Source organism: Nipponia nippon, unplaced genomic scaffold (assembly GCF_047370975.1).
Source record: "Nipponia nippon isolate SJK-2023a ecotype South Korea unplaced genomic scaffold, ASM4737097v1 scaffold_8, whole genome shotgun sequence".
Classification (NCBI taxonomy): Eukaryota; Metazoa; Chordata; class Aves; order Pelecaniformes; family Threskiornithidae; genus Nipponia; species Nipponia nippon.
In genome coordinates this window covers 21,605,684-21,623,788 of record NW_028262402.1, presented here as the reverse complement: position 1 = coordinate 21,623,788, position 18,105 = coordinate 21,605,684, and the positions used below count along the sequence as shown (strand labels likewise).

General features: G+C 40.5%; 1 protein-coding gene across 10 annotated transcripts in view; it reads right to left on the bottom strand.

Annotated features, from left to right (window-relative positions):
- Positions 1–2,600: 2,600 nt before the first annotated feature.
- Positions 2,601–18,105, bottom strand: part of HOOK3 (hook microtubule tethering protein 3) — a 96,169-nt gene continuing 80,664 nt past the window's right edge. For 7 of the 10 annotated variants that reach the window (XM_087742420.1, XM_087742419.1, XM_087742413.1 and 4 more), the window contains 4 exons: positions 17,094–17,198; positions 16,904–16,975; positions 15,186–15,322; positions 2,601–5,513 (listed from right to left, as the gene is read on the bottom strand). In XM_087742420.1, the coding sequence (XP_087598546.1) occupies positions 5,498–5,513; positions 15,186–15,322; positions 16,904–16,975; positions 17,094–17,198 (330 nt within the window). In that variant the 3' untranslated portion in view covers positions 2,601–5,497. Of the gene's footprint in view, positions 5,514–14,205; positions 15,323–16,903; positions 16,976–17,093; positions 17,199–18,105 lie in introns of all 10 variants that reach the window. The other 3 variants (XM_087742414.1, XM_087742416.1, XM_087742421.1) reach the window with 2 other exon arrangements.

Below are 18,105 nucleotides of genomic sequence, written 5' to 3'. Positions count from 1 at the left end.
CCCCTGCCTCGCTGGTGGTGGTGCACTGCGCTGGTGCTGCGCTGCCCGGGGAGAGCGTGCCGGCTTCCCTTCTGGCAGCACTCTTCGGCTGGTAAAGGCTGCCAGAGAGCCCCCTTGGGGGAGGGGGCAGACAGAAGGGCGTGTATATTCATTTGCTAGTAGTTTATAGCAGTTAAAGGGATATGCGGACTTGTTTGGAAGTGTTGGGGAATGAGTCCCACCAGCCTATCTGTGGAAAACTTACTTGGAATTGCACTATATGTTCTGTTTGTAACTTGTGATCTGCTTTAATCAGGGGTCTGTTTTGTCGTGTCGTCCCCCCCCCCCCCCCCCTTTTGACTCAATGCCAAAAAAAGACACACAAGGTGGTGTGATAAGCAATGAAAATGCATTCTAACTTCCATCCACCTCGGGTTTTGCTTGCAGTTGTGACTGCCTTCATCAGTTCCCTGGGATGTTTAGAGGGTGGGGGTTGGTTGTGTTCTGAGTTTCGTTGGTTTTTGTTTGTTGCTTTTTTTTTCCTCCTGCCTCTGCCCTTATCTCAGGAAGGGTCTGTAAGCCTTTCCTTCTTGGTGTGGAGTTGTGCTCCCAGGTAGCTTGTGGATGTGGTAGCTTGGCCCAGAAACTGAACATGTAGATGTGTGCACATTTTGTAGTTTTGAGACTCTTGTCTGTTGGGAAGGAGTGAAGGCAATTCTCTGCTACCAGCCAGAAGTCCCAGGAGGCAGAGATTCTTTGCTGCCTCCTGGGGCTCTCGGAAGACCTGAAACAGGGAAGCACTGGATGCACTTGCTGTGTGAAGACTTTTCCCTTTACATCACTTTTAATCTTCCTTTCCTCTTCCCTAACATACCTGGCCTTCACTTCTGGATCTGCCTGCTTTGCCAAATAAATGGGATGCCTTGCTGTTTTGAGGCCATTTTATTGTTTTAGCTCTTGTGCAGAGCACTGCTAGGAACTGCCCTCTGCTCTGCTGTGTCCTGTGCTGAAGGGCAGTGTGATGCTGCCCTCCTTGGCTGTCTGGCAGTCCCTGCAGCCTGCCTCATGTGGCCTCGCTGCTGGCTCTGGCTTGCAGAGCACAGTGGATACAGATGTGCTGGGCTCTGCTTCGTTGCACCAAGGATCTCGAGACAGGCCTATGTGCACAAAGATATATTTGCAGATGTTTGTGTACAGCATAGTGCTTGGAGTTACTTGAGGGCAAAGAAATAGAAAACAGGAACTGTAAAGGGGAACTGTGCTGCTTCTAGCTTGTGCTTCCACCACGTGTCCTTTTACCACAGCAGTGGCTGTGGCCTCCTGCAAGAACATCTAGTACAACAAAAGGATAAATACCCTTAGGACACAGTGGTAAAAGCTGCACCCCTGCGGATGTGATACCGGTAAAAGACAACCTGCAGTGCTGCATCCTCCCTGTTGGGCCAGCAACTGTGGAGGGGTGGGGTGGGCCACAGTTCCCCCCCACCCCGCGGGCATAAGAAAAGGGATAAACGGTGTAGGGAGGTGACCGCGGCCGTGCAGGAGTTGATGCGGAGGAGTCTTGCGGGACGCAGGAACAAGGGATGCTGATGGGGGTCTGAGCACGCTGTCGGGGTGGGGTGGAGGGGCTGGGAAGGGAAAAAAGTACAGCAAAAGGAAGGCGGGGCTGGCAGTGGGGGAAACGCCAGGACAGCGGAGGGGATGAGGCAGGAGACGCCCCGCCCCGCCCTCTCCCGTTACTCCCACGGCCACGCTGCCGCCCCCGGCAGCGCCCGGCGGGCCGGGCTGAGCTGGCAGCGGGGGATGCAGGCTGCGGATCCTCGCCGTTCTGCTCCTATTCCTTCTGCGGAGCAGCTCCTGAAAAGCTGCGGCAGCATCTTCGCGCATCCTTCCCAGCACCACGCAGGACACGCGTGGGCTCAGCATCTCTTGCTGGCTGTTGCCGTCTCTTTCACAACTAACGACGTTCACCCGTGTCTGACACCGCCTCCTCCTCCCCATCCCAGGTGGCAGAGCTGCTTATCGATGCAGAAAGGAGGGACAATTGTTTCTGTCCATCACAGCAGTGGTTTTCCCCACCACCACCTTTAGATACCTCTGTAGCTAAGCTTCCATCTGCACAAGAAAATTGTATTACTTTGGCCGTTTAGCCTTGGCCCTTTGAGAGGCAAACCATGTCGGGCAGTTCTTGCCGTGATGGGGATGCTGTCAGAAGGGATGCTGTCCGGCAACAGTCAGGAGGTTTGTGATTCCTGATGCACTGCTGCTGCTGTTCTCCCTCCTTGGCACAGCGCCAGGAAACACATTTCCAAGATGCCATTTGTGTATCCAAGAGAAACCAGCCAACACCAAAGCAGCCGAGGTGTAGCTGTGCTTCGTAAAAAGTCCAATTTTTTTTTCCCGAGCTGTTCTGCAGTGACTGATTCTAAGTGCATTTAAAGGAAAGGTTTGTACTGCCCATGTTATTCCCTCTCCACTGGTTCATCACCAGCTGGCTGCAAAAGCCCCCACCAGCTGCCATCACCTCACACAGCACAACAGCACTTCAGGCCCAAACCAGTAACTTTAACATGAACTGCACATTGGCCTCAGTTTATAACCAAATAAAGGAAAAACAAGCATTTACATTTTATATAAGCGTTTATTTACAACTTGTTTAACAACTGTACACTCTTCTGTCACCTTGGAAGCGTTAGTGTATTGGAGTGGCAAAAAATATTAAACCTTTTGATTCCAGTGATCAATTACTGAGGTTGTTTTTTTTTTTCTATATACAAATATGTATATTAATACTGCTACCATGACAATCTGGTAGTTACACAATTTGTAGATGAACTGAAATGGGAAATTAATGTTTTGACACTCTAGGAATTCATTCTTTTACAGAAAATGTATCACTGGCAACTTCACAAACAGTTACTTTGATAATTGGTCAACACTTAATTCAGGACTGTCAAACAAGCTTGCTATTAAGAAAGTAAAAGTTTTCTATGCAGCACAAATGAAGTTAGTATACCAGAAACATGCTGGAGATCACCTCTGAGTTGTAAGCTTGCAATCACTTCATGACAGAGATGCTATGCTAATCTAATTAAAGTAGCCAGCTCACTTGCTGAAAGTTACCGGCTCCACCTGACATCTCTCTGTTGCATTAGTGAACTCAAAACAATTTTTGTCAAGCTAAACACACTTACATACAAATGTCTTCAGGCTCAAGAACAACTGATACTTAGTCTCTAATCTGCACGGATCACTTGGAGAAATGAGGTACTGCTCGGCTTCACCTCGGGACACCGGTGAAGGCAGGTGCACAAAAACACAGCCATCCCCTCCCGCCCTGCACAGAGCCCCTGATTCCAGGGATCCTGCACCCACCCTGGCCTGGGGCAGGGTGCAGTCCCAGCCAGAGCAGCACTCTCAAATGAGAAACAAACCATGCCTTTAACACCAAACAAAAAGTTTTCTAGTAACACTTGCCCTGACACGTAACAAGGGATCAATGGCTTGGACCTGTAAAGACACAAATCCTTCAGCTCTCTGCTGGACTCAGTCTGGTGAAAGTGCTGCTGCCTCAGCTGCAGGAATATCTGACTTGCCCCCCCCAAACCCCAGATCCTGCCTGCGGGTCACCTCAGACTTCACTGTCCCAGGTCCTGGTGGACCAGGAAAGACGCATTCCCCTCCAGGAGTCTTTCCAGACTGCTGTCAGCCAGAGCACCTGACAGCCACAGGCTCCCCCCACCCGGCACAGTATCCAGCAGGGAACACGCCACACACTTCTCACTGGGATCTTAGCGCTTATCCTTCCCTCTCCTGCACGCTCTGCTTGGAGCCCATTCCTACCTGCCCCTGCCTTTGCCAGGTGGCACAGACCCCCCTGTGGAAACAGAGGTGGGGCCATGTCCTCTCTTCTCCGCATCAGTCTGCACAACGCTGCCAACACTGGGTACCAGGACCCCCGAGGACTGAACACGCGCGGGTGCCTCAGTGCACAAGGCACCGCTCTGCCCAGGGCCCCACTCGATGGGCCAGGGGCGAGGCACGCACCGCTTTGTGACCAGAAGTGGGTGCAGAGACGAGTGGACACAACATTCCTCCAGCATGGGGTTGCCCACGTGGAAAACAGGGCTGGTGGTTATGCTACTGCCTGAATAAGCAAAACCATTCTTGGAGTAAGCAGAGTACATGTTTGTATTTTTGCAGGATTAAGATCCAAGTGAGCAAGAATGGGGTTTCTCTAGAACTGGACTTAAACCAAACCACTTACGGTACTCATCATTCAGACTCTCTTCAGATTTTCTGGCAAGTCCTACGGCTTAAAAAGCCCCCTTTCCCGTTTGTTACATACTAACTCCTATACAATAAACCTCTTAACTTAGAACACTACAGCACTCCCTCGTCTTCTGAATCTTGCCAGTACTGGATGTCCAATACAAAACAAAGATACAGTAGTACAAATGTGCAGATATTTAAGAATATTAAATAAGCAGCTTTTTAAATTAATATAGGCAGTATAAAGCATTTTGAGTTACACTGTCTACATATGGCAAATCTTATAGCTAAACTTCATAATACAAAGAAACAGCCGATCTAGTGCAATTGGAAATTAAATAGCTAAGACTGCGATAAGGAGAAAAAAAGAAAAAAATAGTACAAGTAAAAGATAAACGACCCAAATTATAAACTGGCAAGAACAGTCTGCATAATACTGAAAGTGTAGACGGCTTTCATACTTATCTCCATTCATGTTCTTTCCTCAGATTGTTTTAACAATTGTACACGGATTGAAAAAAAAGTTTCTGAAAGAAACTGACAACACAGCTAAAATGTAGAGAGAAAAATACAACAGCCACAAACTACTGTGTATATACATAGTAAGGAAGCAGGCAGTGCCTGTGAACAAAATACCGCCCGGTAGTTTGCCTGGCTCGGAGATTATCAGATGAACCTTGCCTGGTTTTCTAAGGAAGATGGGATGGCCAAGCAGCAATTCATTAGCCATTTCTCCTGGTAAAACACCTCCTTCGCTTTACTTTAATTATTTAAAGATTCAAAGTGGATCCTTTAAGGGTACAGGTGCTTTGAGATTTTAACAGTAACCAAAAGGCATTTTTAGGAACTCATTAAGACTGGATTTTTATAGTTCAGTATATGAAAATGTTGCAGGAAGTCTGTGTGTTAATACTGTTAATCAGAATTAAATAAAGTGGACAGGTAGAAGTAAAATGGAGAGCTGACAGTGCTCTGTCAGTTTGCAGAACGCCTCCTGTTGAGTTCTGAATACTGGATTTCCTCTCTTCTAGCCTCATAGGAGACTTTTTGTGAAGAGAAAGAGTAAATGCAAGCGGGAAATGGGAAAGCCACTCCCCAGGATCGTAAGCTTCTCTGCAAGTAGATCTCCCTTTGAAATCAGATGGCCATGAGTCTTAAGTGTAGAAGTGGTTAAGTTTTGGTTATGCAGTCTGGACAGAAAAGCAAGTCATGCACTGAACAGTCCCTGTTATAATAATGCTGCAGGTCATGCAACCACATCACTGCAAATAAAAGAATAAAGAAGAAAGTTAAAAAGCAGATAATATATTACTGTTAAAAAAAAAAAACAGAGAACAGAACAGATATTTTTCAGAGTAGTTTAGTAAGGCCGTCTCTACTTAGAGTTGTGCAAATTCATGGGGAAACAGCTTTGCCAGAGCAACTCTTCAAATTAACAGGAAGATTACACGCCAATAATTTGAAAGAGCAACAAAACAGCCTTGAACAATACCTAAATTTAGACATAAGTCAGACAAATTTGAACACTTCTGAGTAAAGTCTTTCAGGGCACCATTCTCAACTAACAAGCTATGGAAACTAAGTTTACACAGCAACGAAAAAGTCTCAGGCATTCCTGCTGTCTGTGAGTACAACAGTTAAAAATCCAAAGCAATATAAAGCAAGAGGTGCCTTTCCAATACTGTGTGTGGTTATATACTAAAAGACAATCAGGGTCATCATGACTCTGTCTGAGCCTTCGAGCTCTGAGCACCACAGAAGACTTTAAGCATTCATGTTTTGTCAAAGCTCATCCTGTGTGTGAGGCTACAACAGCATCACTGCCACACGACACTGGCAAGTTCTATTCATTGCATGCAAATACAGGTTTGAATTACAAGAAAATTATATGTATTCTTGTTAAAATAAGCTGAATAGGAGCCACTGACCAGCCCAAAGAGCACATCACAACGCTGTGGAAGTGAATCTAAGTTTGGAAGAGAATTGGAGAGGTTGGCATATTTCTCCATCCTTGCTGATGCACCCTCTTTCCTGGCCAGTGTAACTGGATAGGTGGAATGCTTCACTAACACAGCTAAGGTGCTTTCAGCTTCCCCAAGTAACACAAATATCCCTACACAGCATGGCAGAGCACTAACTGCTCATTCTCATTTTTGCATTGCACTCACTGTAACAATTACAAATTGTTACAAAGAGCAAAATAGCTTCAACAGACTAAAATCAAAGCGTGCAAGCTGTTTCTCTCCCCACTTCCTTCTCCCTAGTATTGCACTGGTCAAAAACGATTCTACAAACAGTTCCTGTGACAGGAAAATCCAGGTTAAATAGAAAAGGAAGAATATTTATAAGTAAACTCAAGGACTTATTGCAAAAAATCTTTCTGCTACAAGTCCTGTAGCTTTGTGTATCCCCTTTTTTTCCTTCTCATTCATCAACCCAGAATACTAACCATAGTTGAAAAACAAACAGAAACAGAGACATAAATCAAATGGAATAAAAATTTTAAAAATTAACACATTCAACACATTCAAAGCAGACCTCGAGAGCGCATTTTGAGTAATCACTGTATGTTAAGCTTGTTTGGCACTGCATGAAGTTACAGAGTTCAGGATTAATAATATGAAGATTACTTTAGTTAGTCTATAAAAAAATTAGAAGATCAAGCTACATAAGCATCTACCTATTCTATTTTGCATAAATGAATATAGTCTACTCTTTTAGTCTCACCTGGCTATTACTTAGTTCAGACTTCTTATTTAGTAGCACTTCAAGTGTCCTGTTGCACATAAACAGAAATTACATTGTAGGTTTCTCTTTGAGTCAATAGTACTTTTGAGACATCTTGTAAACTCAGGACAGTATATTCTCTTTCAAGGATGTAACAAATTCATCTGACAGTGCCCTTTCCTGACTAGAAATTCTAATCTTGGTCTAAAAAAAACTGTCTGTCAATTTCTTTCTCTTGGAGAACTCCTCAAAATTAATCAATATATTTTAAAGCTACCTGTTGAGGCAACAACACTTCAGAAGACAACAGACATGCGAGATGTGAGGGTAAATTCACTCAGCATAACCTGTCATTGCTTCTGCAGCATCTTCAGAAAGAGACAGTTTATGCAGCAGATGATGTGTCTATAGAGGAGTGACTTTCTCTTACTTCCTTACCTTGCCAGTCCAAAACATTCCAGCTATAAGTGAAGGCTCATTGCCAGCCTGGGGGATTATTTCTTAGTGAGGCATTGCCCTTCAATATTCAGTGCCTAATCTCATTAGCTCTCCTCCGTTACAAGTGCTTATCTGTCCCTTAAAATCTTCTCGCTGTCCTCTTCTGTTTTTTCAACACACAGAAATGACTGGGACAACTCTAGCACATCAAAGCCACAGAAAGGATGGCAGCCTTTTTCACTAACCTAGCCAGCTCTGGAGGTACCTACCAACACAATAACTTTTAATTCAGAGTACTGCTCACACAAGTCAAATCTGATGGGGGGAAAAAAAAAACCCAACAACAAAAACACAAACAAACAAACAAACCCAAACCAAACCCAGCCACATGTCCTCTCTGAGAAACTATTTTTTTCCTGTTCAGTCTATGTTTGGTCCTAAGATGGACCAGGCTTTCCGTATCCAACAATCTGCTGCCTGTAAGCAGTACTTTAATGCAATCACCAAAGCTATCAGAGCAATGCAGTCTACTCACTTTCAAGTGTAACACTAGACATTCTTCCCAAATACTTCTGCCAAGCTTCTGCTTTGAAGTAACTGCCTCCAGATTTCTCTTCCTGCAGATTTCCTAACTTCATTACTTACTGGCTTCTGCTGCTAAAGTTTTTCTTTCTGCATCTATTCTTTCTATGTCTTTCTCCATGGTGTTTCCTTGAGATTTTTTTCAAGAAGTCTTTCAACATAGCATCTTCCAGAGCTGTATTAACACCACTTTGCATTTTTATCGCTCTTACAACCAGAGAACACAAAGTGGACTATAAATTCTAAAAATTGTGGCCTTATAATGTCATGCTTATAACTATTCCAAGATTTTTACTGATACTGCTACAGAAAAGCTTTAAAATCTCTCTCAAAACCACTGATACCTCCAGGAAACAGGTTTACTCTCCTGCTCACTAATCTTTGGTGACTGATAACTATAGTCTCTGCTTTACAAAATTTTAAATTACATAATGAATGTTACATTCAAATCCAAATCAAAGGTCTGACAGCCTCACTACAACTATTTTATAACTCCACAAATATTACGTCATTTGGGATTTTTTCTTAGAATTCTGCTCATTTTCATGATCACGCTAACAACATGAGCATGCTAACAAGCTAACAATTGGCATTTATGTTGATTGTCTCTTCTCTTAAAGTTAGGGATACTCATTAGAGATTCAAGTTCCATTTGCAGAATAAGCTATCCAATACCTGTGGAAATACTTGCTTTTACAGTATTTCAGATTTGTGCCATGCCACAGTAGTTAACAGCTCTTTGAAGTGCTGAGAAATAACCACTTTTGTAACGGTTAAAATAACCATGTTGCTCTTCCTGAAATGTGATATTCTAACTTCATCTGATAGTAAAGGACCTCTCTAATGCAAAGCAATGAACAGAGCCATCACCAGACAGTTAAGGCTTCCCCACTGTCTTGGATTTCCTCCTCCTACCAATGCTTTTCATTGTTATGGGTCAATCTCTGGGATCCAAAGCAACAAGACAGCAGCAAGAAATTTTTATCTGACAAATGGAACCTGCTTTCAGTCTGGAACTGACACACACAGGGCAAAGGAGACTGAAGGATACACAGTTTCCCAAATTACTTTATACATACAGCAAACAGCAGCAGAGAAAATTCCTGATTTGCCACCAGAGCAAACTAATGCAAAGATCTACTTGAGGACAGTCCTGCGTTACCTTGGCAAGGCCTAAAAGTGAAAGTTAGAATCTGGGCCATAATAAAGTTAACAGCAAAATCATCCCCTAGCAACTAATAGACGAGGACTTCAATTACAGCAGTTATCACGACCTCCTACTGATCCACTGACTACAATCTGACACCAGAACAGTTTGTCTGGGAAGCTGCCTTGGCCATACTGCCATTTTTGCTTCAGTCCCCCATGGGACTGTATGATTTGTCAAGTTTTCTAGCACTCATCAATCAACATTCATTCATGACCTAATTCAGTGAGCTAATACATTTAAAAAATGAAACTTTGTGTCCCAGTATTTCAATGAATCCACAAAAGTAAAGTCAAGGGAGAACAGAGGACAAAGCTAGGTAAATCCTCAATATCTCCAAATGGTGCAGAGTCAAAAAATCTCTGGGGGTTCACTGTACCAGATGCAAGAAGTCTGAGGTTGCTAATTAGGAATTAATTAGGAAACTAATGACAGTTTCTGCCTTATTCACATAGGTAAAGCCTCTAATACTTAATCAACTGCAATTCAAAACTAATTAAAAAAAAAAAAACCAACCAAACCAACAAAAAAAAAAAACAACACCAAAACCAAAAAAAAACCCAAAAAACCAACCAAACAAAAAAACAAACAGCTCCGAAAGCTCAGGTTCTGTTTCATTGTTTTTAAATTAACACTAAAAAGCAAAATGGTGAAAGACATACTGCTCTTCAGATTTTTGTTGCTTGCATCTTCAGATAATAGTTGCTTGCATCTGTCTCCTCCACCTTCAAACTGAAGAAATCACCCCTTATTTTTACTTATAGCCTGCAGAGTCACTGACAAGCTTCTGCTCCTTTTCTAGACTTCCAGAGGGAAGAAAGATCATAGGAGCAAGGCAATGCAATCAGTCATGCCAGGACATTTTCTTGATTTCTTGAAGGTGACAGACCGGAGGTATGGCTAGGATCCTACCTAGAATCCGACATCTGCTACAAGCCAATAATATGATTTGGCTTGTGGAGATGTTGTGAGCACAAGTGAGATTCGTGAGTTGCTCCTACACCAACCTATCAGACAACACAAGATTTCACTTCTTTCTCCCGATGCAAGGCACAAAGTCAAAACGCAGTGTGCTTGCCAATACAGAAGGGAGCTGGACTGCTCAGATTTGGGAGGGCACATGTGTCTGGGCTGTGTGCAGTTTGTAAGGCTCAAAACCTCATTCACTGAATTTCTTGCTTACATGATCTTTACATTTACATTGTTATAACGATTCACCTCTTCATTTTAACAGAATGCTAAGTGTATCATACTGCCAGTGTCAGCTAACACAGTTGTTCTAAGGAAGGGCTTCTGAAAAGGTTTCTTTGTAAGTGCTTGATTTCCTGAGATCACATTTCAGTCATAATCCAGCTATCAAACTACTCTGTAGGTGACACCCCTGAAGTATGACTACTTGGCTTAGAGGAAAAAACACCACTTGAAAGTATTTCCTAACAGAGTAACCTCTTTTAGCTATTTGTTTGCACAATATTGGTGAGGAAAATGCCTGCAAAATTCACTAAACTTGGTTTGGAGATACCGAAGTTTATCAATACAATATTACTGCAAAACACAGAGTCCACATTCTACCTAAAACACATATGCAAAAACCCATAAGAAGTCAGTATTGCACAGCTGACTTAGAGTGCAAAAATACCTCCCTCATCAATCCTTGCAAAAAGTCAAAATGTCGGGCATGAATAAAGAAGAGTAAAATTCAGGCACTGTTTTGCTTCACAAGAAAAAGAAAAATTAGCCACATTCACGACAGTTTTCCTCCAAATCACTAACTAGAAGAAAATCAAGTGGTCAAATTAAAATATTTTCCTATTACCAAATCTACAGATAATGTCAACATACCAAGACAATTAAATGGACTAAAAATCATCCACGAAGCTGCTAAGTGGATAGTCTCATATACTAAAGAACTGAGGAAAAGCAAAAGGTACTTGCACATGTCAAAATACCGAGGACTTTAAAATTGCCAAATCCTCTTAAATTTTCTTGACAGCTTGCACATACCACTTACTATTTAAGATCATCATAAAGTGGTAATAGGAATAGTCATTGTTAATTCTTTCATATACAATGAATATAAAATTGCCGGTGCTCCTTACATTAATAGAAACCCACAAAAATTTGCAGAAGCATTACTGCTATCTCAAGTGACATCAGAACAGGACAAGATTACCATCTGCTTATTTCCAAAGAGATAATGAAAAGCATCTTGTAGTCATTATATATTTACTTCACTTTACAATATATAAAGCTGTGTGCTCTAGTCATTTATTTTCCTTTGCACTGTGGGTGGAACACACAACCTTTAAATTAGATTACTTCAGTTTTCACAACACTTGGAAAATACATGTTATGATCCAAGTGGTTATGTGTTGCTATCAAGAAAATGGGGACCTTGACTATTCTTTTCTGTAATGGCTGATCAGATACGCTAACAACTTAACTCTCCATGGAAGTATGCAAACTGGACTGCACACACATCCTCTAAGACCAGAAGCTAAGCTTCAGCTTGGAACAATGAAAATATTCATCCATTTAACTGCTATCTTTTACTGGCATTAATTAAAATCTCTCAGAAAGATTATTCTGCGCAGATCCTCGACACAGTGCTCAGGAATGTAGTCTCATGAACTCTTCAGCTGTTTTATCACTGCCCTGGAGAACCTTTTCTCTTTAATCTCAATTTGTAGGGGTTTTTTTGTAGTGTGTCAAGACAGGATATAGCATTGGTTTAATAATTACCAGTACAATTTTGATGTAAGTAGTCTTTATTGCCCCAGAAACAGTGTTCCTAAAAGCTTCTTAGAAGTATCTAATGTACTGAGAGAATTCTGTTTTACTGGGGTTTTTTTGCTTATATTCTTTTGTTGCTGAAGATAAGACAAATAGAGAGCATTCCTTGGTAGCTCGGCTATACATGTGCTTATTTCCTGAAGTCACCCTCTGAGCCCCTTCTTTTTCTTAACACCACACTACTTTCAAAGCTACATAACAAGCAAGGAAAACAATGAAGCTGAACCCTTTCAATAAAGAAGCTGTTCTTGTGAGAGAGAAGGTTTAATGATGTTTACCACCTGCATTCATCCACATCCAAAGATTAAGAACTGATGTATCCAGCAAATAATAGAAGCAAAATGCTGAAGAATAAGGAATTAAATTCCTGATGATTACCATTAGAAGACAGAACAAATGACTTACTGGAACTGGTTAGCAACAGAGTATATTTCTGTAAGATTGCAGTATATTTTTAGACTTTTATATACAACACTGATTCTGGGAAATACCAGAATTCCTACAAGTTTGTGAATTCTCGAAAGACAAAAATGCTTGTCAATCTTGCCTAACAATTACTATGAGCAACAGTAAAGCACAGATTCAATATTAGTCTTGTTTTGCTCTTTGATGCTATATATTCTTGAAGAGAAGTATAGAAAACACTTTGCTGTCTTATCTTAAAGGAAAAGGGAAGACTGACCAGAACCACAAAGCAGAAGATAAAAGCCAACTAACATCAAGAAATGAAAGAAGCCATGAGAGATAGGAAAGTAAAAGCTAAAAACAAGGCTTCTAATTAGCATTTGTTCATCTCCTAACAGTCTGGGGCGTTTGCCTGTCACCAAAACTTTGGAGGCAAAATGGTAAAACAAATGTTAAAATAATAAAAGCAAGTTGTTTTATTCTAGTGTGCAGATTGCGTTCAAGTTATTTTAGACCTGCACCTAATTAATAGCAATGGGAAATTAAATTATTAGACAAAATTAAGATATAGTACTTCTCATTAAGGTCCTGGTATTCCTTGCTTTCACAAATAGGCTTTGGCAGTTTGGTAACACAGAACCAGCCAGATTAAAATACAAATGGAGCTTTAGGTATTTTTAGGCTCTTTCTCTGTGTGACAGAAAATGCTGTAATCTCAAACAAGAACATCAAATTCCCTCAGAGAAGTGATCTTATTTGCTCCTGTTCACATATGGCATGCGGTAAAGAGTTCTTCAAATGACTAGAATGGATTGCTCAATAAGATCAGTAAAAGACATCCCACACAAACTGTGGTCATCTTGCTAGATAACACATAGGACTTCTTGTCCCTTTAGCATTCTGTATCTCACTCAGAGAAAGCAAAATGAGTATCACCTCATTGAGGCACAGAAATTGTCCTAAACTTCCTTTACGTTGTTACCTTTCTGCACACAAGAAGATAATTTCACTGTCTTATCTAATCTTGCAAGCACAGCCCAGATGCGTCATACGTTGAATAAGTAAAGAGAATTTTTAGAAAATCAATTTTTTCCACGTTTGGAATAGAAGACAAACCTATATGTAGTTAATAGACTTCAGCATTTGTTTTCATATTATTGGGGGGAAAAATCAGAACAGGTAAATTTTTTCAGACACATGTTGAATGCATTTCTTAGCGTAGATTAAAACAGATGATGTACTTGACGTTAAAACAGTACCCAAAAGCGTCATTCACCTGTTCCTTACCCTTTAATCTAGGTGTGCTTGTTTTAATTATCCTTTGCTCATTCCACCCAAGTTGTGAATTAACATAGACCTTCAGATCATTAACAAATGCTAGTATGTCTTTTCTCTAAAGGGATTTATGAAAAAATGTCATCACTTGAGAGGGCATTAAAATAAGGTGAAAGAATAAATTTATAAACCAGACTGCATGTGCATTAGGGTCCAAACATTCTCTAAATGAAAACTGCTTAAAACTGAATCACCACAAGATGTATGCATACGAAACTTTCAACCAATACTCAGGTCCCCTGTGTCTGTCAATTCTTTGACAAAAATGATAGGGAAAGCATAGAATTCGTCAGGCAAAAGCAGAACTTTGTAGGAACAGAACCTAAATTACTAGTACGGGCCACCATCCAGCCCACTGATCAACATGAAGGTGATACAATGAGTGACGTACAATTAACCAGCTACACACTAAAAAGGCAGTACAACAAATCACAGCCAGTTTCCAACAAAGTCAGCAACAAACTCACCTGAAGGCACTGGTACCATTAGTAAGGCAACTGATACAATTATACCCTGAATGAATATATTAAAAGCAAGTCTTTTAGTAGGGGATAACAACTGGAATACATTAACATCAACAATATTAATCGGGGCTTTGATCCATTATGTACTGTTCATCCATAACATAAAATTTTAAAACAAACGTCCTTCTTAAATGGATGATGCAGTAGCATATTAGACCATTCTAAATATTTCTCAATCTTTTTATAATATATATTAAGCATACACTTGACCAAGAAGAGTGGAACAAACCACTTGAAAATATTTAGGTCTGCCAGCAAAACTTTCTTATCTACACCAATAGATAAAGAAAAACCTGAAAAAATCATCCTCCTTCCCTATTAAATGCCAAGAACAAGAGCAAACTTTGCATGTAGGAGATTTAAAAAAAAAAAAAAAAATCATTTTTGCCATTGGTAATCTTTTTAGTAGCAAATATATTTCACAACAATATTATATATTAATTTTGCATTTCTGTAATGAGTTTTCAGCATTTTTTAGGAAGCAACAGGTTAGCACATGAAATAAAAAGCCTAATTCCCTTTGAACAAAGACAGTCTTATAAAGCGTAACAACCCTTATAGGCACAAATTTATCAACTGTGACAGGAAATTTACTTTGTGACACAGCCCATATGAGGCTTTTCATAAGAGACCAGGCTTCATACAAATAAGACTGTTATTATACAGCACTCCTCTAGATGTTTTCAAAACTTTGGCACATTCAAAAAATGCAGAGAGAGAGATGGACTCCAAAAAATATAAGCAAAGGGCATTACAGAACAGTGAGAAACCATGATAAAACCCTTTCCTGAACTGTAAAATAATATCAGTAACAAGGGAGAAAGAGAAAAGATGCTGGTTGATTTTCCTTGAATGTTGTCACTTGCAACAGAAGTGGCCTGGATCACAGGGCAGTTTTCTTTCTAAGGGCAAGGCTTCTCTACCTTGCTGTTGCCGGCTGGACATGACCAGGGTAAGATCTCCTTGTGCTTGTGGCTTGCCTTTGTCTAGCCAGGAAGGACTGTCCTGAGCCTGTACTAGCCAGTCTATCTTCTGCTGCTTTTTTATGCAGAGTCATTCCCTATGGACAAAGAGAAACTTTTCAGTGAATACCAACACATAACACTGAACAACTTTACTCATTTACATTTTGTTTATTATCCCCTTCTTCACCAACACTGACTAAGCTGTTTTGAATTTCAAACATGAAGCATCATATTTTCAAGGATAAAGCTAAGATATTCTAGATATTCTTCCTAGTTCTTTGTGTGTTGTTCTTTTTTTTTTTTTCTCCCTTCTCTCTCCCCTGCCCTCACCCTGAGCAATCATTGTCCCGGTTTGCACTAACTGTTGAGAAGCTTGTTCCCGAGTGTCCCAGATTTGAACATCTGCTTCTCCACAGAAACAAGTGGTAACTGGACGAGTCTTTTCAAAAGTGTTTTCCTCCTTCCCCACCCTGGCCCCCTTCAGCATGTTGAGCTAGAAGTGCATTTTTCTTCTGAAAATAATTAACGTATTGTCATCCTCTGTGAAAATACCAGCTCACATGGCAGGAGCGCATCTTGAGAAAAAGTATGTTTTCAGCAGGAGTAAACGCAAGGAGGAAATGAGGGAAAAGCTGTAATGGGTTGTGTAGTTGTGTATAAAAGCAGAGGCTAATTAGAGAAAGACATAGACAAAGGTATCAATGCTCATCTTAGTGTTCATGACAGGCTATTGAACCACAGCTCTTAGCTCAGGCTTGTTTTCTGCTTGTCAGTGGGACTAATGTTACAAAATTGGTCAAGGACACTAGTCACTTTAAAATGCCTTCAATATTTAAAGGATTCAAACACTCTGCTTAAGTACCATTTTTGGCTTACTATTCATGGACATAACAAGAATATAGAAGAGCAAGAAGGAAACTCCTCCAAGGGAAAACAGAGAGGAGGAATTTGAACTCTATGATGAAGCACAATGAAACATCCATGTTACACAGGCCAGGGATTCTTTCTATCTGAAGAGCAGTTTCAATGCAGCCACACTCTGTTAAAGAGAAGTCTTGAACACATCTGACAAAGGTGAAAAATCTCCCAGCATACAGGCCCAGCAAAAGCTGTATGGCTGCACAGATCACTTCCTTACGGTTCGAATAATTTAAGTGAGGGTCTTGCCCCTGTGCTCACCCTTTGCATGGGGCTAAACTTGCACTCAAGTTAAAGGGGTCATTTCTCAGAGCACTTACTGCAGCAAGTAAGCTGTATTGCTTTTCTTGTGCCCCTTCATTAGAAACAACTGGAAGACTGGAGAGTGGAGAATCAAAGAAGTTGTTATTTTGAGCACTGCAAGTCAGTATTACTAACTGAAGGGCTGCAATTACAAAACAGTAATCTGAGGTATCCTTCCCTCTAGAAAGTGCCATTTCTGGTTTTAAAACTTGAAAATAACAAACATGTTCTTTTTCAATTACGCCAAGGCTATCATAGGAACATACTTTTATATAGTGATAGCTTAAAATTATTAAAAAGCATTTATTTCTGTGTCTGTGTGTTGGAAAATGCTTTTCAAACAAACAAACAAAAAACCCTGTAAATGAATGAATACTGTTATAAACAACCCAGAAACAATGAATATTACGTTTCTTTCCTTTTTTTTTTAAATAAAAAAATTGAGAGACTCTTACCATATTGTACCAGGCACTAACAATAAATTTCTCCTCCATTTCTCTTTGACTTTTTGTTTTTTCATATTCTTTCTATAAAACAAACATCAAAAAAGCATACATTTAAAACCAAAGTATAATAAAAGTATTAGTCTATACCTAAAAAACAATGACGAAATATGCATCTACCAGGAAACATGAGGATTACTACCTCCAATGAATGAAACATTCTGTCCCGCTCCTGCAACTGATTTTTCAGAGCCTGAATCTCAGGAGCTGCACCCTGGTTCTGCTTAGGATCTAAGGTGCGGATGACCTGTAAGAGAAAACCAGTTTGTTTTTAATTAAATCCTCCAAAAGTAATCTAGTTGAAGGGAAAGACACCAAGGAATTACAACGGTTTAAGTCAGGTTAAGAAATTTAAAAGTGACTTAAAAAATGTCCGTGGTAAGAAATGACACTCCAAATTGTGAAACTATGGGGATGTGCAGTTTTAAGAAGCCAACTCCTGTAAAACAATCTTGACAGCCAGCACGAGAGAGGCTCTGCCTCTTAACATCAGCCATGACACGTTACAGCGTCTGAACTGGGCTCTCTTTTACAGGACTGTGAAACAAAACTACCGACAGGAAAAAGTGACACTTAAGAGGTTCAGTAGCCCAGACTCACATATGCAGTTCCTACCTTGAGGCCACAGTGGTAGAAATATTTTCTCAAAGGTTTCTCTCTTTATAGCTAAGGTTTACCTACCTCTCAATTCCTCCCGCTTAAGGACTGCTTTGGTCCTTAGGGAAAGATGCCATGATTCACCTAGCTGGGGTACTAGGACCTGTCATTTCTAGATAGCTCTGTTAAGCCAAGAAGAATTCTGTGGCACATGAATGATCATTATGTTACTAATAAGATGAAGGGGCACCAGGTTACATTTGTATGTCGCATCCATCCTGGAGTACTAGCAAACACAGAGCTAAACCAAGAACAAATCCAGCAAAATGTCTGGATTCCTAAGCCTTTAACAGAAAATAGCTTAAAACTTTTTAACAACGTCTGGCTATATAGAGAGAGACTTCACATCTTTTGTCTTTCTACCCATTTCAGGGTCAAATCCAGAAAATGAAATAAAACAATGCTTTAAATTTTAGTAAGTAATTTTTACTGAATGATACTCATGAAGGAAGATTCATAAAAGTGTACTATGTTTCTAAGAAAATACACAGTAGACC